This window comes from Columba livia, chromosome 2, assembly GCF_036013475.1.
Source record: "Columba livia isolate bColLiv1 breed racing homer chromosome 2, bColLiv1.pat.W.v2, whole genome shotgun sequence".
In the NCBI taxonomy this organism is placed as follows: domain Eukaryota; kingdom Metazoa; phylum Chordata; class Aves; order Columbiformes; family Columbidae; genus Columba; species Columba livia.
Window position 1 is genome coordinate 21,316,914 of NC_088603.1, and position 22,321 is coordinate 21,339,234.

The window sequence follows — 22,321 nt, forward strand, 5'->3', positions numbered from 1 at the left end:
AGAATAACTGAAGTTACTGGAATTCAAAGGTTTCATCAATTAACACAGTGCCTTAAGTAATTTATAACAGATGAACAGGACAAATTTTACTAATTATGGGTCTCATGTCCATTACCTCAGCTAGAGGTTTTAAGATATGCTTTCCTGACAGAGGCCTTCACATATTCCTTTTTTTGGAAGCACTTATGACCTGTGCAGTTAATCCCATTAATTCTGCAGAAGCAAAGGATATTTGGGGATGGAACTTTCTGCCTATGTCTATTTTTTTTCCATATATCTGGCTGGTTGCTAATATTCTACAATACTTGAAATCATCAAGACTGTTCCAATACTATATACAAAGCAACAGCTGTATTAGTTAAAATTACTGAAGAATGAAGCAGAAACATATTTTTAATCTTTGTTTTTGGAGACATTATTATTTTCTTTTTTTTAACTAATGATTTTATGAATAAGCGCATATCCATGCTTTTGTGTACATAGGAAGCTGTGTACAGGATTCTAAAATAAGAATTTCCCTAAAGACAATATTCAATCTCAATGACTGAAAGGTGCATTTAGTTGTATTAAAAAGTGTTTCTATTCAAAAGCTGCATCTATAGATGGTTTAAGCAGTGTCTCCCTGGGAACTGACAGGCTCCGTGTTACTTTGGCAGGCAGGACTGAGGGGACAAGAACAGTCACGGAGAAATAACAGATGGAGATGTTGGGAAGGGAAGCTGTTGTTCATCAGCAAGAGCCACAGAAGAGATAAATTACATTTCTCTTCCTCTTAGGAGGAAGGCACAGGTAGGCTACAGAAATATATTGCCTTATGAGTTAAATCAGTGTGAGAACCCAAGTTTGGGGTTTAGACTAAACCATGTACATCTGCTTAAAATCTTTCACAACAAGACTGTCAGAAAGTAATTCCTTCTAATGCCAGTCTCATAATTCAGTTTGATTACCTGACACAGCAATGTGGAGAGCTGAATATTTGAACATGCTGATTTGTTCATTTGATCTTAACCATAATAAATAATAATATTCTGATGCTTTTATTTAGTTTAGTGAAACTAAAATATATTAGGTCATTTATAGGCCTCCGAAGTGTATATTTGCATACTAATCCTTCTGAATAAAATCTACAAAATGTATACAGAATTGTTTTTTACTCTAATAACACACCATGGCTCACAAAACCTGAGACCAGAAGCAAACTCAGATAAGAAGTTTTCAAAGAACTTGACTGTGCTCCTAAACTATTGCCCAAAAGGCCAGATTTGCATGCCTTAGTTTTGGTGTCTCATTTAGACATCACAAACCAACTGTATAGCCTAACAGCATGATACAAAATTAAGCATGTCAATTCTGCTTGCAGTCAGTGGAGACATTTCCAAATGGCAATGAAAGTCACACAGTTCACTAGAGGGAATCACCTTTTATGTGCAATTGACAAATTATAAAGATAGGGATAGGTCTGATTCTCTTTCCTCCTCCACTCTCCTGCTGAACTTAAGCAATTTGTGCAAGACATATACGTTACTTATTTGGGCAAGAACACACTGAGTACTCAGGTCTTTCCTGAGGGCAGGAAGGACACCGAACAGAGATCTCCAGTGTCTTCTGCAAGGAGGATAACTAACCAACAGAATACTGTGCCAAACCATGGGCACCAAAAAGAGAGCTGGCTGAGCTCTTCAGCAGCATGTCTGTGGTTGCTGTGTTTAGTGCTGAAATTGGGTTTGTCTGTGTGTGTGAGGTTTTCTCAGGCATGAAAATTGGATCTTGCTCAGATTGTCCAGCACATTTCAGGCATCCCTCCACTTTAGGTCTGAATCATGAAAGAGCATATGTAGTTGAGCACCTAGTCTTAGGAACTATGGGAATTTTAAGGCCTAATATATGGGCACTGGTTGAATTTATGCACCTTGGATTAAGGTGAAGTGGAGAATACCTTGTCTCCTGTTCTTAGGAACCTTTTTGGCAAAGCAGGACTTTGGAAGTCATCTTGAATATATTACCTAACATATAGTATATATGTTGCACATATATGCTCATAGATGGATATATATGAATGTATTTATACAAACATATGTATGGTTAAACCCTATCTATGATTGTATAAAAGCAAACAATTATTTCCAAGGGGTACCAATAAGTATCCTTAAAAATTTCTGAGATATTTTTGAATTACTTAAAAGACCTCAAGAAAGTGCAAATTTAATCACATGTTTATACAAGTTCTATAATTCATTAGTTGGATGAAGTAGTAACTGGCCGAAGACGTCAATGTTTGGGAACTGAGGTGACATATTCATACTACATGTTGAGCATCCACCCCCAGAAGTAAACACAACACATTAGATCTTTAATTAATTAGAAATATAAAGCTTTCCTTATTAAAGCAAAGCAATGGTATGCCCACTCTGGCGCTCTGGCACCAATATAAATACTGCTGAGGAAAGCATAAAAGTGCAGTATTAGTCAGTGGGGGGATGCCTTCTGGTCAGCAGTTTACACCCTAGTTTTAAACTGCTTGATTGAATGGTTTAGCTTCATGTACTGCAGTGGCTTGAGTTAAGCTCATCCTTGCAGCACTTGCTGTTACTTGGTTTAAGTAGAACATTGCCCTGATAGAAAATGATACCTTAGTGCTACAGTAAAAAGCAATATACCCATCACAAGGTCTTGTGATGGAGAGAGAGTTACATATGTGTTACAACTATAAAGTAAGGGCAAGGGTAACTCATCACTCACAAAAATTAAGGTGCAGAGAAATTAATCAATGTGAAATGGTTATAAATCTCATTTATTAAAAAAAAAAACACAAATGCCAAGTTCAGAAGACTGTACCAAGCAGGGAATAATTAGGGTTAAAAATGCAAAGCATAGCATGATTTAGGAAAAAAAAGAACAAACTCAAACATGTGGGTGAGGCAGCTCAGAGGGTATTGGGTTTTCTAACATAACCAGAAATACCACAACAGGAAAGGAGAGGATTAATCATCTTGCGATGGTCACATGGGTCACAGCTTTGCTAAGCTCATCTGCATTCTTTAGTAGCAAATACTACTGTCTTGTCATAGGTTTCTCTACTACAGCTTCACAGAAATGGGAGAAAGTTGAATGCTCCACAAAATACCTGCCAGTATATACAGGGACTGCTTAGTAACATCATGCCTTTAAATGTAAAACTGAAGTATCTAGATTTCATTTGTTTGGATGTAGTATCTCAGAATTCTGTACTTTTCAATGTATCATTCAATGAAAAATCAAATATTTATTTTAGAGAGCATACACATTTGTAGTAAATAGAGTACTAGAAGAATGTTTACCATCAGATCCACAAGAGCAAGAACAAAATCCTAGTGGACTGAAGCTACTAATTAAAATAATCCCTTAAAATTATTCTTTATAGATGTTCTAAAGCTTCTGTTCTAAACACAAACTGTAACTCAAGATCTCAACTTCCAAAATGTTTTAAAAATATTTTAAACCAAATTTAGATTTGCAGAGGTAGGCTATATTTTACACATCCCACAGAGGGAACAGGAGGCATGATGCAAGGAGGATAGACTTTCTAAAAGCTGTATTTGAAATAACTGGTAAGTCACTTCAATGCTTGATTAGGCTTTTCATATTCTCTCTGGGCTTCCTAGGTGTGCACTTTGTACCTTTTGAGACACTTCAGGAAACTTAATTATTTTTTTTAAAAAACAGTCCTTTGCATCTTTCATCTTGGTGATCTTGAAGACTATACACTGAGACATTTGCTCTATTTCAGCATGTCACCTCCTATTTCTTTGCAAGCTTTCCTATGTGTAGTGGTTGTGAGATGTACATTTCAGAAAAACCGAAGACTTCTGACTGTAGCGCTGTGTTTCTTCTTTCAGAAAAAAATATGATGCAGAAGAAGGAATGGATTTGTATAATAGCATTAGACTAATAAAACAACTCTCAAACAACAGTTTATGACTGCTGCTTCCTAGTTTTGCTTTTCTTTGAATCATAAAACTGCATTTTTTTCTCTCATTCTAGAAAAAACAGTATCTGTCTCCATTCCAGTTCACAAGCTGAAAATAGTTCAATAAATGTAGTTCTATTGTCATTCTTCTTATCACTTCAGGATATAGGAACAGAGGCATAGCCAGCAACAACCTCTGACAGTCCTTCAGATCTGCTTGGAGACCCCTCCCTGGACTAAGTTATCCAATTCCTCCAGACCTCCAGAAGTGTATGGGTCTAATTGGAGAAAGTCCTGGCAACAGCAACTGGGAATCATTGTAATAATTGTGAGGAAACCTTAACCACGAAGAAAGGCTAAAAGCGCTGAGCTTGTTTAGCCTAAAGAAAGCACCGTGTAAGGAGGCATGATAACTGTCTTTAAGTATGTAAAAAGCTTACTGCAAGGGGGAAAGGAATGATCTGTTCTTGTCCATGGTGAATAGGAATGAACTTCAATTGTAAACAGATATATTAGAAATTTGAAAAAAACTTTCTAACATTAAACTTTCCATCTACCTAGGGCACCAGAATTGCCTGAGGATGCCATCAAATTTGTGTTGTTAGACATCTTCAAGCACAAACCCAGAAGTGATACAATTGAGTCTGTCCTGTGGCAGGATGAAAAATGGCATTTGTGGGTTCTGTTTTCCCATGATTTTCTATAATTTTAAAATATTTTCTCAGAGCACCTCAGTTTTTTCCTCTCTTGCCTGTGTGGCAAGATACATTATTGATACACTTCGGAAAATCTAATGTTCTGTTTTCATTATGACTGACAGACTAATAACAGCTGTGTTACATTAGCATTGCAGCTGAAGGCACAGATCATGAATAGGAAAGGAACAAGCTGAAAGGGTCCAGGGACACTGACTTCTTTGGAAGCAATAGCAAAGAAGCACATCTTAGCTGGGTGGAAAGTATTTGATTCTCACGTTTTAAAGTAAAATGAACCATGAGATGGAAGCTGCAATAAAGTGGAAGCTAAAATGAAGTTTTGCTTCTATTTGGTCAATAAGGACAAAGTGGAGTAACTGGCAGCCTTCCCTTCTGGACTACGAAATGTCATCTCTGGAGCATGAACAGGAATGTGAGAAACTTGTGAGCTTTCTCTGATTTGGAGTTTATGTACAAAAATTTCACATATTCCCAGCTGGGAGCTGGGAAGTAGCTTGATTATCTGAATGCCATTGTGGTAATGAAGTACACTGCTGCCAAGCCACGTGGTGGGCTGCTTTTGTCTATTAGGAAATAAACTTACATGATGACTTCCAATAACTCCCACTCAGGCACTGAATAATTTAAAGCCTGCAGATCAGAGAGGAAATTCTTGCTAAGGGAGGAGAAGGAGAGAGCAAAGGGACAGCAGGGCATTCTTTCCAGGTTGAAAGGAGGGATTAAGGCACTATCACTCTTTCCAGTGAAGAAAAAGATAGCCAAAGTAACTCGTATTCTCACTACTGTTAGTGACAACTTCTTTGCCAGCAGTGGTCTAAGGGGTCACCAGCCTACCCTTACTGCCTGCTACCTGGTTTTCTGGTGAAAAAATTAGTTCTGTTGGACTTAAAAACTTCTCCTCCGGCTCTTGTACACATTCCTGTGCTACTTCCATCATGGCACAGATGGATGTGCAATCCATTTTAAAATACTCTGGGAGCTAGCACCTACAACTGTTGGTGTGTCTCTGAAGGACGGTCTGCCAATGCCTGCATGTATGATTTTATACCAGTAAAGAAAGAGGAGACACTAATAGAAATGATTAAAAAAATAGCTAACAAAATAACTTATTAAAAGGTAGTAAATATGGGCTCAAGTGTGTGAAAGCTTCCCTATGAAAGAATGGCCAAGCAGGCACTGCTAGAGTGCCTTTCTTGTCTAATGACTTTAAGAAAACAACATGATCCAGGAAGGTGGACACAAGCCTTGAAGTGAAAATGAAGTGAAGGAAAGTATCATGCATGTGCACAGTTAAATTCCTCTAGTTCATCAAGTCACCTTAAAAAAAATCAGGAGTAAAATCTCATGCCTCTGTGTGGTGCTGTCACATTGTACATTTTACAGACTTATGCAAACACAAGTCACTTCTTATTCTAAAGCCTTATCTTAAAGATCCAAAGTTCAGTATGATAACATTGGCTGCATTTTGACTAGTCGCTTCTGATTACTGATTAAGCACTTTGGGAATAGCTTGCTTTAATTTACCACTATGTTTCAAGCTGTGGTTTTTATATACCAAAATATGCTAGGCACTAGGTAGTTGAAGACGGAGAGGTAGACTGCCTGGCTGTGCTTATCTTCTCAAATTCAAAGTTTCAGATTTTATTGTTTTCACGATTTAACAATTTCAATCAAACTGCCATGTACTAGCTAGATTATTTCCTGACATGATGCCTATAAAATGCATTTTAACTTACATGTTAAGTCAACTGTGATTAAAACCAATGGAAATAAAAAGTTTTATCCTGTACCGTGGGCAAAACGATTTGACGATCCTAGTTCCTAATAGACAAAACTTGAAACCAAATATATTTCCGTCATAATTTACCTTTCTGGCAGCTCCAGTAAAAACAATCAAGACTGGAATGAACTTTGCTGTGTAAACTATCTAACCCTCTATTTCACAGCTCTGATTCTCTTCACATCAGGGCTGTAATAAATGTAGTGCCATTGTAAGAAATCCTCATTCATCCCTATTTTATTATATACCTAATAGGACTATTTGGCATTATATTGCAACAGGGTACCTTTTCATGTGCAAAAAAAGACTCTATTTTTTTTTAACATGTATAATTGCAAGAAAGGAAAGAACATTCATTGAATTCAGATATGTGGGTAGAAGAGAAGCGGATAACTATGCAATAACCCTTAAGCAGACATTTATGAAAGAAAAAGGTAAAAGGGAGTGTTTAGAGCACAGGAGAAGTAGCATAAGAAAAAAATACTCTTTTGTTGATTAAAATACTCCCAAACATGTTTTGAGAAGAGACATTACTCTTTTTTTGGGTCAAAATTATTAATGGAAATTACAAAAACAAAAAATCAAGCGGGTCTTATAATACAACTAATCTTGCACTTCTGAGGTGCCTTTCCATATGTGTACCTCAGCAGGTTATATAAATATGAATGAATTGAGTCTTAAAGCCCCTGTGAAGTAAGATAAGGAAATGCTGTTATTCCCACTTTACAGAAGAAGAAGCAGACATAAAGAGAGTAGGTGAAGCTATGCACTCAGTTAACAGTAGCACAACCACTAAATGTTCCTGCTTCAGCATTTTGCTTCTGTGTCCATAAACAGCTCCACCTGTCAGGGGTAGCATGCTGTGTTAGGAGACGTGTCAGCACCAATAACATCAGGACAGGAGTCTGCACTGTTTAGTACATAGTTTGGGAGATAACAACATCCCCAAAGAGAGAAAGGTCATAGGAAAATAGACAGTTTTGAAGATGAATTCTGGAAAAGAAACTGAGGGGTAAGGGAAATACAACATGAAAGTGGACAAGGGAATGCACAACAGGAATTACTGAAAGGGAGGGACAGAGGTGGGTACTTGCTGACAGAGAAAGGTCTAGTAGAATAAGTCATGACATGGGCAGACAAGAAATACAAGTGTTAGAAGAAAATAAGAAACACCAATTTTTTCTTTCAAATCTTAAATTTGTGAGGAGACAGAAAGCTTATCAGAGGGATGACAGGAATGGCTAGGAAATATATTTGTGAAATAATGAATTGCCAGTCTAAGGCATATCTTAAAAAAACTCTGAAATCAAATAACTGGATGAAGAGTTCTCTCTAGTACTAGTAGTACTGTTATTCAAAGCACTCAAAATAAATTTTGAAATAGACCACCACTATTTTTTTTTCATTTACTGAGAATGCACTTTATGTTGTAGGTTATCAGGAGATAATTTAGTTGCTATTTGCACAGTACTAATAGCAAGCATAATACTGGATGGAAGAAATATAGAATTTGAAAAAAAATAACCACCATCTAGAGCACTCATTCAACATGAGTAAGACAGGTACTTTTACCACAAGCCAAGAGGTCTGCGGACCTAGGGCAACAAGGCTGTACTGGATAGTGGGTGTGAGATGATGTCGCAGGGGAAACGGGTGAAAGGAACAGGTAAGGTGACATTGATGGAACACATCCAATGAACCACTGACCAAGATGACTGTGCTAACCAAAGGGGCCATATACTATGTTTTGTAAAAATGGTCACGTAATTCTGCAGTCTCCCAGCTTGCATTTTTTCTGATCTATTAAAGATTTTTTATGAAAAACCCTAACATTTTATGATAGAAAACCTCCCACTTTTATTCCATCCAGTTATCACAGGGAAAATTCTCAGATGTGTGTAAATATTGAAATATTTGGGGCAAAAATGTCTCCTCAGGTGCATGTGGTACTCAGTAGCTTCAAGAGGAGCTGTGAATTTGCTTGTAAGAAACTAATTTGGCCTCTCAGGTTTCAAGAAACCATAAATAACCTTCTGTTTTTCACATTTAAGTATCATGTACAAAAATCAGGGCTACTGCTGTTAAGGTGGGTAAATGATGAATTTTATAATTTAGGAATAATCATACAACATTGCAATCAAAACACTCAAAGCAGTTAAACTGTAACTCATTGTTTCCAGACTGAGGTCCACTAAGGTCAGCTTGTGTTGTAAAGCTAGGTTTTATGCTTAGTGTGGCATATGAAGGCAAACAGACTGTAGGGTGATGTAAAAGTTGAAACCAAAGAGACTGGGCAGTTAGCTGTTTCTTTGTTGCCGCATTTGTCTCTGCTTTGCACAAAAGTTTCACTTACGTTTCTGGCTCTTTCTTCTTTGAAAGGAAATACAAGGCAGCAGCTGTAATTTTAATCAGCAAGAAACTGATACCCAACCCAATCCAAATATCTGCAAAATCAGAGCAATCAAAGACAGAAATAAGTAAAATGAAACATTCAAAGAATGAATTGAAAGATGTTTCTTTCTTTTTACAGACTCACCATTTCGAAGAAGACTTGAAGATGGAGGCTGAAGAGGTTTAGAACTTATCTGGCAACGGTTTCCTTTCCATTCTTTTCCACATCTGTGAATAAAACAACAATTTTTGGCAAAGAAGGAAGCAAGGATCGTGAACAGTGACAAGCACACAAGAAATGCAAATCCTTTTGATTACTTTTGCCAGTGCCTAAAGCTTACCCAAGAATCACAAAGAGCAGCATCAAAGTTAATAGAATGAAATGTAAGAGAGAAATAAAAAAAAATGAATTTAAGAGAGAGAAAAATAGAACAAAACAAAGTTCAAGTGTCTTCCTTGTCTATATTGCCACCGTATTGTTCTCCCACAGCAAATAAATTTTACTTATTTCCCTGTTATCACCCGTGTGAGGGTTAAATACATTTCTGAGCTGAGGAGGTGGGAACCTAATATAGAGAAAGATAGATGATTAGAGATGAGAAAGATGTTTTTCTCTCCCCACCTAATCTATCTCTCTTTCGTTTTTCTGTTACCTTGTAAAAAGGATACCCCTTCAGCAAATGCCTCTTCAAAACTGAAGCACTGCATTTGAGCTAAGAACTGCAGCCATGTAAAATTACACTAAATTTGCTGTTTGGTTCAAATCCAGTCTTTCTTTGAAGTGAGCAAAATACAAACAATTTGACACAAGTTTGATATTTGACTTTACAGTTGTTGCTTAAGTTACAGTGTATCATTTCTCACTTTAATTTGTCTGGGTTTAGCTTTTGGCGACTTGCTTTCATTGTGCCATTCTCCATCGGAACGAAGGTACCTTGGAGACCCAGGTGAGGGTCAGATGCCTCTACTGAGACAGGCAGCAGTTTGGAGCACCCCACACTGTCCTTCTGGGTACCCCAGAGAGCCTCAAAATGGCTGTAAGCACGTACATTACAAACCCTTAATGATGACTAGTGTTAGAGGTTGTTAGAGGTATAGCTACATATTGACACCTAGATTTCTGGTGCTCCACATGATGAGCTAAATCCCACCCTGAGTGTCACACTGGAATGACTTACACCAACTTTTAGATTATCTGCATGGCTGATGGTTTATGAGCTTCATAAATTTTTAACTTTTTTTTTTTTTTTTTAAGTAGCATCAGAAAGAAGTAATGGTATTAGTTCTGTTTCAGTCCTACTAGTATCATATGAATAGGCAATTAGTTTCACTTCTCATGATTCTTCTCTTTACAGTTTCTCAAACTGTTACTGTGGGGGAAGATTGTGTATTGAATTGCTTTCTTACTGTAACAGCAACAAGTTTTTCAGTCACCGATTTTTATAAAGTAATTTCTATTTTGTAATCATGGTTTCCTCTCCTTCCCTTAAATGCATAATATGAAATCTGACATGTACACAATTAAATCTTTATATTAAAGCTATTTGAACATGTGAGAGAGGACTTCGTGTTGTTTGTCGTGGTTTGGAACATGGTATTGCCCATGTGCCTTATCCTAGCAGTTGCATACTGAGTTATGAGGCAATCCAGAGGGGGAGAAGTATTTGATTTGCTCAGAAAATGAGTGTGGTGGATGCAAGGAGAGAAAGGGTAGGAGGAGGAGCAGAAAGCATCTGTCTACAGCCTCAGTGAAATTTAGGAGAATCCTGAAAGGATCAGGCTATGTCTGAAAGCAGATCTATATCCCAGTCTCAGATCTACTTGAGCACAATTGGCAGAGATAGATTTATTTAACCCTCACAGACCTGAGTTTTCTCTAGTTAAAGAGTTACCTTGTTCAAGGTTAGTAAATGGCATATGAACGAATCCTAGCTTTAGATACTAGAGTCAGCAGCATATTCTGGCATGCTCATTCTAAAGAAAAAAGTGGCATAATTTCATTTGATAGCTCTGGCTGAGCTGGAGACCCATTGCATTCAGTGACTGAAAATACCTGCTCCCTTCAGTCTCCTTCTTCAGCATACTACAAAATATCATGTCATTTGGAAGCTGGTCTTTTATGCAGACTGATGATTATGTACAAGTGTCAAAGTGCAGCTGGGCTCATACCAAGCCCTGTAGATCCATGTAGAAACATTACAATGTGATGGCAATCACCCATTAAATTCATTTACTGATTGTTCTCAATTGTATAATTTTCTTTCTTTGCATTTGCCAGATTTTCTGTTGAGCTGAATATGCTTTTAACCAAAATTTCCCTCTTTCTTGTCGTTGCAGAACTTACTTGACTGTAGAAGAAAGAATGAGAAAACAGATTTGCAGCTGTGTGGAAGCACTAGTCAGACATGACAAGAGAGGTGCCATCTGCTGCTCTGGAATCACTGAGATGTGGATCACCTCAGAGGTGTGAAGAGGTAGTTCCATAACGCAAGCGTACGTAGGCACGTACATTTACAAACCCTTAATGATGACTAGTGTAAAGGGTTATTAGAGGTATAGCTACATATTGACACCTAGATTTCTGGTGCTCCACATGATAAGCTAAATCCCACCCTGAGTGTCACACTTCAATGACTTACACCAACTTGTACCAGTACAAGTATAGGAAAATCCTACTACCCAGTGATAACTAAACTTATCTTTATATGCTATGTTTCCACCTAGTGATGAAATATTTCCACATATTAATGGTGTTTAAACTGTTTTTAAAATTTAATCACCTTTTAGTTAGGTAGATAACTAGTTCATCTTCTTATATTTACATACAGGTTTTAAAATCAACTACTAACTTCCTTACATTGACCATGTATTCCCCTCCACATCTCTGAATCCCAACATATTGTTTTATGTTACGTGACACATACCGGTTGGGAATCTGAAGTCAGACTATCAATGGGTAATTTTGATCAGTGAAATGATTTTCCACTGCGTGGCACTAGGTTGTTACCAAAAGTGTCACCTTATAATACTGCCATTGCTTATTAAAAAAATATTGGGAAAAAATGGATTAAGGTGGAGCAGAGAAAGTATCTCTGAAACTTGGCAAGTGATTAGGACAAATTAAAAAGCAAATCAGTGTGAAAAATACAGCAAAGCATGAAGCATGGGTACTCTTTATAGGGAGAGGGAGAAGGAAGGCAAAAAAGATGAAGACAACATAACTAATCCTCAAAGACCAGGATGGAAAAGGAGTGCTAATCAACAAAAATTTTGAAGACTGAGTATATCAGTTGGTTAAGAATTATAATGTGTATCTTCATATATTAATTTGTCTGTTCATTTTTCTCTTTGGCAGGGGAAGTTAGCAATTATCCCTGACACTGAGATAAAATAAAAGACTATCAGAAAAAAAAAAAAAAAAACAAGTTATAATTTGGAGATTCATTCAACTCTTCCTAAGGTTTGTTTGTTCATTACTTACAAAATTCATCTTCTCAAGTAAAAAACCAAACCAAAACAAAACAAAACCAAAGCCAACAAAACAACAACCAACCAACAACAACCAAAAAAAAACCCACTAAACCAAACCAATCTAAAAAAAAAAATTCAAAAGTGAAAATAAGAGTTACAGAGACCTGAGAAGCCTGCAACTTTCAGTGAGGTTGCAAGAAAAAATGGGAAAATTTTTCATTAACATCTTTGGCTCTTCACTGATGCAACCACTGCCTCTGGCTTTTGCTGAAGCCAAGCATTTCCTGCCTAGAACAGAGGGGAATGTGTCTTAAATATCCAAACCAATCTTCGCTTATAGATGTCTCACAAGATTTTGGTTCTTTTATTTCTATACTTTGTAGAAACTCTACCTGACTGTGGTGACAGCTGTGATGGAGATATTACTCTCTGACTTAAGAGAACAGAACGGTGCAAGTATCTGTCAGTAACTCAGACTAGGGAAGCTACTCCAGTTATTTCACTCAGCATTGGAAAGCTGAGGAGTACTTTCAAAATGAATAAATATTGTGGGCATGGTCTTATATAGGATCATAGGAAGTTTTGATAAGAAATGCAGAAGATTGAGACTGGTTTACAGAACTAAGAATAATATACATTTATATATCATTTTCTATTAAACAAAATACAGAAACCATTATTTTGGAAGGTAACCAAAACTTACACAACAAAACAAAGAACCTGTTGTCCTTAAGGTATGAGATGCATGTACCCACTTCTCTGAGTCTGACTCTATGTAGCCTTCTGCCTATGCAGTTCTTTGCAACTGTGTGAGGGGGGTGTTGAAATGGTGTCATTCTCATCTGGTGACATTTCCCGTAGACTTTACACTCTGTCTAATGCATGTCGGACTGGGTGATTGATAGAAGAGCAGAAGTCTCCCTCTTTTCATCAAGGAATAAAATGAAAATATCAGGAAAAAAAAAAAAAAAAAGGTGGGAAGGCAAGTTCCAAACTAAGCATAATATTAGTTCATAGTGTTTTTGAGGACATGGAAGATGTTTCCTTAGCTATTTGTACTGCGGACACAGAATACATATTCATGTGCTTTTGCAATCATGATAATACAGTCTCAACCTGCAGACCTGGTCCTTTGCCTGTTACTGCAAAACTGTATCAGTGAATAACAGTAATACCAAGCAGCTTTATAGTAAGTCAAGTCAAACTTCACCTTTCTACTGTGCTGTCCTTGACATTTGTAATCCTGAAGTGAACTTTAATTACTCTAACAGCTCCAGGTAGGTCAGAAGAGCAGCCTGTGTTATGCACCCAAGAGATGGCTTACTTGAAGTCCAGTTAATGAAGGAGAACACTCTTAATTAGCTACCTACTGCTGTGCATGGACTGCACTTACAGTGCTTTACTTTCAGTTGGGAGGCAGCTAAGTTGCTTCTTCGAAGGCACTATTAGCTTCCTCTCTGGTAAGAGCAGCTGGGGACTTGCAAATGCTGATGTGGTGAAGGACCTTACAGAGTGCAGATCAACCATGTCTTTTGGGCAATGTGTTAAATCTTCATTAGCAGGGTAATAGGAATTTTGAAGAGCTTTCTTAATAATCCTTTTCTGCTGTTTTATTTTTAAGACAGAAAACTGTGAAAAGGCTGTATTTATCTCTTGAGCCATGAAGCTGAAATTCCACATTATTTATGTACAATTAATTTTCTTGGACTAATTACATCTTGACTAATTAGCAGTAGCACATTTTACACAAGTCTTAAGCTTATCTGAAATACAGAGATAGCCATTGCAATCCATTCAGACAGGAAGTTCAAACAGGAGGAGTAAAAGAGAAAGACAGATGAAATAGCACTTGAATACTTCCATCCCGGTGCACATCCTAATCTACCCTGCCTGACAAAATGTCTTCTGCTATTAGCAAGATCTTACAGGAAAGTCACCCTGGAGGAGAGAATGTTAACCCTCCAAATTTGCCTCTAGGATTTCCAACTCATTTTTTCCTAATGTAGATGTTGGTAATGCAGAGGAATGAACTTAGCATTGCCTGTGTTGCTGCATCCTGTGCCTGGGGTTATGGCTCATTTCACTCAGAACAAAAAATAAAGACCAGACAAGGTGTCTGTTGATTTTGATGTTCATTCGGGACAGGTTTCATTTACAAGGACATGTCTGGCTGATGCAGTTCTGCATTTCAGAATATCAAACTTTGTGCTGTATTAAAGGTAGCATATGTGAAACTCAAAATAAATACAGATGTGTAATTGGTTTCTCATTTTCCTCCTGGCACCTGATTCCTTGCTTGTGCAATTATTTTCTTCAGTCTGAGGTAGATAAACCCTATCATTCTAATGCATTGGTATAACATATGGCTCTCGGGTAGGGGCAAACGACAAGAGAAGAGCTTTGCAGTGGGGAATCAAGTCCACAGCCTCCAAGAAGAAGCACAAAGCCAGCTCCTTATTAGCTTGGAAAGAAAAAGTTCCAACAAGCTGCATTTTCAAGGAAGACTTACTTTGATAGGACTGGAAAATTGAATGCTGAAATCTGATGGGTTTCTTTGTTTCTTTCTTTCCTTTATTTATTTATTTTTTTTTCCTGAACAGCAGTAATTATTAACATTTCATAATGACTAAGGTTGTTCGTTAAAAAGCAGTGCTCTGCATTTTCATTTTTGAAAGTTAGCTTTTGTAAATATAATATATTGGTTTCACTTTTCCCAAGAGCCCTCATGTTTTATGCTGAACCTGATAAAAGGTTAAAGAAAATATTAAATCATACATGATGTTAATCTAGGAGCATTCAGGCATTAAAAACTAAATATCCATTAGGCATCTCTTCTATACTTCTTCAGATTTAATCATTTAAGTGCCAATCTCATATATATTAAAAAGATTTGCATTAAAAGGCAGACTGAGCATTAAAGAAATGTCCTGAAATGTTAATAATCTTTTGCAAACATGGAAATACCAACAGAATTTTATTTTTACTTATTTATTTAAATCTACTCTGATGTGCAAAAGGAATAGCTCAACAAATACCGGAGACAAAACAGAAATATTAGCCGCTAGAGAAGGCACAGTGACCATAGCTGCTTCTGGCCACAAAGATTTCGTAAGTAGATAAGAGTGAGGTACACCCAGTGTGTGATAAATGTTAAACCAGCACTAATTTCTATTTTTTTTTCTGCAAGTGTCTCTGAGATAACTCAGTTACTGACAGAAAACAATTAACAAATGGGAAGTACAGGACTAATCAGGACAGCTCCCTCTGTCCTTCTCACCAATACCTTTTGGCCAAAGTACACCTCTTCTCTGTTGTGAGATACATCTGCTTTTCATATTTTTGTCTGAAACACTTGTCACACAGAAAACCTAATCTGTTATGTCTCACCAATACCTTTTGGCCAAAGTACACCTCTTCTCTGTTGTGAGATATATCTGCTTTTCATATTTTTGTCTGAAACACTTGTCACACAGAAAACCTAATCTGTTATGTCATGTGTACATTCAGAATGTCCAACAGTTAGTCAGCTGTTTAGTGCGCATGGCATTAGTAGTATATAAATTAAAGAAGTAGTATGTGAATTAGAGTGCACTGTCAGCAAGTTTGCTGATGACACCAAACTGGGAGGAGCGGCTGAGACACTAGAAGGCTGTGCTGCCATCCGGTGAGACCCGGACAGGCTGAAGAGTTGGGCAGGGAAAAATTTAATTAAATATGACAAGGGAAAGTGTAGAGTCTTGCATCTGGGCAAGAGTAAACCCAGGTTCCAGTGTAAGTTGGGGAATGACCTGTTAGAGAGAAGTGCAGGGGAAAGGGACGTGGGGGTCCTGGTGGACAGCAGGATGACCATGAGCCAGCACTGTGCCCTTGTGGCCAAGAAGGCCAATGGCATCCTGGAGTGTATTAGAAGGGGGGAAGGTCAGTAGGTCGAGAGAGGTTCTCCTTCCCCTCTGCTCTGCCCTGGTGAGATCACATCTGAAATATTGTGTCCAGTTCTGGGCCCTTCAGTTCAATAAGGACAGGGAACTGCTGGAGAGAGTCGAGCACAGAGCAACAAAGATGATTACAGGAGTGGAGCATCTCCCTTATGAGGAAAGGCTGAGGGAGCTGGGTCTCTTTAGCTTGGAGGAGACTGAGGGGTGACCTCATTAATGTTTATAAATACGTAAAGGGTGAATGTCACGAGGATGAAGCCAGGCTCATCTCCGTGACAAACAATGATAGGACAAGGGACAATGGGTACAAACTGGAACACAGGAGGTTCCACTTAAATATGAGAAGAAACTTGTTCATGGTGAGGGTGACAGAACACTGGAACAGGCTGCCCAGGGAGGTTGTGGAATCTCCTTCTCTGGTAACATTCAAAACCTGCCTGGACACATTCCTGTGTAACCTCACCTAGGTGTTCCTGCTCCGGCGGGGGGGATTGGACTAAATGATCCTTCAAGGTCCCTTCCAATCCCTAACATTCTGTGATTCTGTGAATTATTGTAGTAATATTTTTCTGTTCATTAAAATAAGGTGTATGACTGCACATTTTGTAGTATTCTCTAGAGAACGTACTTTGGATCTGCCACAGTGCACTAAGCTACTGTCTTCTGTGTGAACCCAGATTTGCCATTGTTATGTTTATAATACGTTTGCTATGTTTCTAGTAAATTTGATATGTTTATAATATATTACATGGCAATCATCATACACGAGTGCTGACATAATTCAGGAACTGTGCTGTACCTATTAGAGTGTAGTTTACTCCAGAAGTGGTGATGGAGGATACAGGGAAAAGAAAATGAACAACTCACAACAACAGACTTTACATCCCTCTGCTATATCAGCATAGAAGTTGTTTCTCTGCTCACGAGCCTTTCCAATCACTGTTATGCAAAATAAGCTTCACTAGATGCTCGTGAGTATGATAAAACCAGCAACTCTTTGTTCTATTATGGGAAAAAAAATAACCTGTACTTCAGCAATGTAATTATCTGTTTGCACTCTATCTGCTATTAACTACGTACTCAAAAAAAAAAAAAAAACAAAACCAAAAACCACACATATTCTCTGATTAGTCTTTATTGCTGAATCAAAGTATACAAAATTCCAATAATAATGTTGCATTAATGGCCTCAGAAGATATCGTACTTCGGTTGAATGTAACCTGTTGCCTGCTGACTGTAGCTGGAATTAGGAGCCACGTAACTCCATTTATGGTTAAGCTCTGAGGACATGTGAGACAAGGAGAAACCTCTCTTGGAAAAGACAGGTGAACCAAATGGTAACCTTGAATGCCAATAAGCTTCAGATCAGGCACTCAAACACCACAGCTAACCAGGAATCCAGAGTATAGCGAACTCAGGAGTGAAAAGATGTACAAACTGTTTTCTTCTGTATTAAAATAGTGGAATCATAGGATGGAGATGACAGAGAAAGTAAAATATGTGGATACATTACCATGTGACTATCAGTTACCAATGCTATGTAACCTTAGCGGGAACGGAAGAAAAAGGACACATGAGTTGTACAAGAACATGCTGTAACATGTGGATAAGGGCACATTAACTCACTGGGAGACAGTCTGACATTCTCTGAAGCACTGTGTGCAGTTCTGGTCATTCGTGTTCAGAAAGAGAAATCAGAGTGGGACAAGGCAAAGGTGGACTGCTATGATGAGCTGAAGTATAGAAAGGCTGTCTCACAAGAGGATTCTAAAAGAGTTCATCTGGTTTAGTCTAATGCAAGAAGAGTTGAAAGGCTGTTCTCTAGCAATGGTTCGGAAGATAAACAACAGAGGTATTAAGGTTAAGGGAGGATAGTGGCACAATTATAAATTGGTATAAACTGTCTATGAAAAAAATAATGAGGAAATTATTAGAAAGTATCCAAACAGAAGAGGAAGGCTCTTATCCTTCCTGCATTTCTAATAGTATGCTTCTTCAGAAGAGTCAGCTGTTATTCTCTGTACCTGGTATCATGTAGTCCAAAGAACCTCATATGCTGGAAACTCTCAGTAACACAGTGAGGTGGAGAGGAATGTGCAAAACAAGAATTCCCCATAATTGCTCATAAAATAGATATATGCTTCTGTTCTGGAAACTGCTAAAATTCATAACTGGCAAATACAAAAGAGTCAACATGAGGCAGAGTAATATGAGCTATAAACAGATTCTAAATGAAATATAAGTACTCTGAGAAGAGATTTGGGCTTCCTCATCTATTATTCAATGAAAGTAACTACTCACTTTGTATCATAAAAGCAGGCACTATGCATAAAGAATAAGATAGAAGATATTAGAGATTACAGTGATTAAAATCATATGGCAGAGACTGAAAAGATCAGGTTTAATTTATACAGAAGATGAGTGGGAGAAGAGATGATGAAGGTAAACAAAATGATATATGGTAAATGGAAGAAAAATTATGTGTTGCTGTCTGTCCTCCAGAATGTTCAATCAAATGGAAAGCAAATACATCTTAAACTAATAATATGAAAGATATTTGTCACATATTGCTTAACTGACTTGGAGGAGTTCTTGCCATAGTAAGCCTTAGGAGTCCAGAACTTAATGATATGTACTGGAGAGAGCTCAGTAAAAGAGGGAATAAAATAAAAAGAAAAATAAAAGAAATAAAAGAAAATAAAATAAAAATAAAAAAATAATAAAATAAAAAGAGAGAATAGAATTTTCTTCCAAATTGCCATCAGTTAGCACTTTAAAATCTACAATTTCTGAAAATTCATATATAATACTACCATTTTCTACATGTATCTTCTGGTAGCTTTGCTCCCAGGATGTGCTATCAGATAATCCCAGGTCCCCAGCATGACACAGTGTGATTACTCATTGCTCTTATAGCCACATTGAGAGATTCTAACTACAACCTCTACTAAATAAGATAAAGATAACTATTAGAAGGAAGGACTCATTCAGTGCATCTAATTGTTTTTTATATAGATATACTATGAAAGTATGGTGACCAATTGTAACGTTTAGAGTGGGACTTAATTTTTCTAACATTAACCACCTGAAACGGGAGGTACCTAGAGACAACTCAAACAAGATTAAACTATGTAAAATAGAGGAATCTTCATCTGGATCCTTTACCCTTGGTTGTAACAGTGTCACAGAGACTAGTTCAGATTAGATAGGTGCATTTAGCTGTTATACAACTAGGGAAGAGGAACACCACCTTAGTGCTTGCTGTTACATGTTTAAACACAAAACAAGCAGTGTCTGATGTTAGAGCAGGAGTATGAGGGTGACCTTTGTATCACAGACAGCTTGTGAATGACATCCTGTTAGACCCAGGCAAACCATTTATTAAAGAAGGAAGGTTAAATATTATCTCTAGCTTCAATTATTTTAAATACAGATAATCAGAAAATTCCAGAGCAATTATTTCTTCACTGAAATTAGTTGACATATGAAACCTGCCTGATCATAGAATCATAGGATAGTTTGGGTTGGAAGGGACCTTCAAATGTCATCTAAGTCCAACCCGCCTGCAATGGGCAGGGGCATCTTCAACTAGATCAGGTTGCTCAGAGCCCCATCCAGCCTGGCCTTGAATGTATGCAGGGATGGGGCATCTACCACCTCTCTGGACAAACCAGTGTGATATTCTACATGACAGATTTATTTTTTATTTTTTTTCAGTGTATTTTATCTTATAAGGAAATGCAGACCTATATGGAAATAATTTTCTGTGTCATTTGCTTTTGTGTCTTTACTCTTCAATGATCTAGGCCTCAGTAAAATTTATTGAGTGTTGGTATGAAGCACCCACTCTATTTTATAGCACAGATTCATTCAGCTACAACAGTGAAGGAGAAGTATGGGCTCACAGAAGACAGACGTGAAATTCACTATTTCAAACAATTACAGTCTTTCTTATGTTACCTTTTCCCACCTTCTCAAATAATAGTTTTCTGGTGACAGATTTTCTACTATCATAAAATAATGATTAAAAACCCCAGAGCTACAAATTGTGATGCAGCTTCTGGCACTGAAGAAATTATTTGGTCCTAGATTCAACAGGGAAAGGACTATTCACTTAGCTAACCCCTAAACTAAAGTCTTAAGACTAAAGTCTTAAGATTTCTTCCAGAAAGAAAAAAAAAGGATATTTTTTATTTTAAAATGGAGTTTTTTCTTGGACAAAGCCAGTATTTCAACCCAAACTTATTTAAAGGTCAAACCACCAGGCAACATATTGTTTAATTCTAACTGATGCTGACATGAGACAATCACACAACAGAAAAACAAACAGCTTGAAACAATGTAGTAGGTGCATTGATCACTGATCACTGGAGATCAGAGTTCAAATTACGACTGCGTCCTGAATTTCAGCCCACTACTTTTGAGTCTGGAGCTGTGCTCTGTAAAAAGTGACCATCAGAATAACTAACTTTGCCCATAAAAATCTCTTGTCATTTTAAACTTGAATAAACCAGTGAAAATTAGTCATTTTGTGAGCTAGAATTAAAAGATAGGATACTGGGAGCATGGGGCTGTCACCTTGCCAACTGAGGGAGGTTTGGTGCAGTTACTCCAGGTGGTACTCATAGTACAGAGAGCATTTCACTAATGAGATAAGGGACTTACCTCCATTTTATCTTACTCTAAGGAACCTAGGAGATTGAAGTAATATAAATTACCATTTATAATATGAAGTGAACATGCTCAACAAGTCTGGATCAGTACAGTGGTATCTGAACTGTTGAAGTAAAGCAAAAAAGCACACCAAAGATACACACCTTGTCTTAAATCAACTTATAGTAAAGAACAAGTCCTTTATACCAGTCTCCATGTCCATCTTATTTCCTAGTTCCTTTTTTTTCTGTTGTTCAATCTTACATGCCTTTCTTTCTTTACCCCTTCTACGTTTATCTTTCTTCTATACTTTCCCTCCCTACTTTTTGCTATTTGTGAAACATGCACTTGGAGCTGATGCTTGATTTGCTCTTGAAGAACACTCGGAGAAATGGAAGAGCATAAAGAGAAAGAGAATGAGGAAAGAGACAGAGAAACACAAATCTCTAAAAATACTTTTTACATGTTTGTGTCTCAGATACAGACCCTAGCTGCAACTTCTAGAGGACTGAATAAAGATTAAGGAATGACCTGACAGAAATCCTGACTGTGCAGCTGTATTGACAGCTGGTAGCAAAATTATTTTGCTTTCAGAAATGGCACTGATTTCGTATTTAGGTAAAATTGAGAAATAATTCAAGGAGAGGTATCTGGTTTTAATATAGACCTGTTAATTTCACAGAAAAAAGCTTTTTACTTAAATGACAGTACTGTTGATGGAACAGATGGTGTTCTGTATCACTAGAAAACCTAATAAAAGATATGAACATATTTACACTGACTGGATTTTTCCAGAGAGACCTTAATTTTCTTGCTTTTTATTTGCTAGCTTGTGGGTTTGTTTTTTGGGGAATGGAGAGGGTTTTTGTTTGTTTGTTTTGCTTTGTTTTGTTTTACTGTTTCCTCTTATTGATTTTAATCATACTGTAAGAGTAGTCATATTCACTAGTTCTTTATCTGCACTGTAACTAGTTAGGTAAGAAATAATAGGCATTTATTGCAAAATTGGATCACATATCTGCTTTTCACTGCAGTTTACCCTCTGAATAGATTTCACATGGATTTATCTGCAATGTCCAGATGAAATTAAATAGTTAATTAAAAAGCTTGAGCAATGGAAGTGTTTTGTCTGTATTAAACCACACATTTGCCACCCAAAACCAAACCAAACCAAAATGATAAAATTTTTTTCTTTCCTGCTGTCCCTTTTCAGTATTGGTCTAGTCTTTTTATCAGATGTAATGGTCTGCTTCAACCAGAGCCTGCCCAAACGGGGCATTGCTGCTTGCAGGTGGATTGTAGTATATATTGGAGATTATAAATCATTGTGTCATTCTTAGACAGTCATAAATTTATCTGCCTACATGAGAGACAACACTGCACAATAGCATCTCATGCTGCTGCTTCTCAACATTGTACAAGCTAGATG

General features: G+C 37.3%; 1 protein-coding gene and 1 long non-coding RNA gene across 2 annotated transcripts in view; one reads left to right on the forward strand and one right to left on the reverse strand.

Moving 5' to 3' along the window:
• Positions 1–22,321, reverse strand: part of MALRD1 (MAM and LDL receptor class A domain containing 1) — a 255,324-nt gene that overhangs the window by 6,779 nt on the left and 226,224 nt on the right. The window contains exons 37-38 of the mRNA XM_013370091.3: positions 8,979–9,061; positions 8,796–8,886 (exon numbers count right to left, since the gene is read on the reverse strand). Coding sequence (XP_013225545.2) covers positions 8,796–8,886; positions 8,979–9,061 — 174 coding nt within the window. The remainder of the gene's footprint in view (positions 1–8,795; positions 8,887–8,978; positions 9,062–22,321) is intronic.
• LOC135578426 (uncharacterized) lies at positions 657–22,188 on the forward strand. The gene is made up of 3 exons (XR_010469987.1): positions 657–789; positions 8,973–9,217; positions 11,171–22,188. It is a non-coding gene; the product is annotated as an uncharacterized LOC135578426 (long non-coding RNA).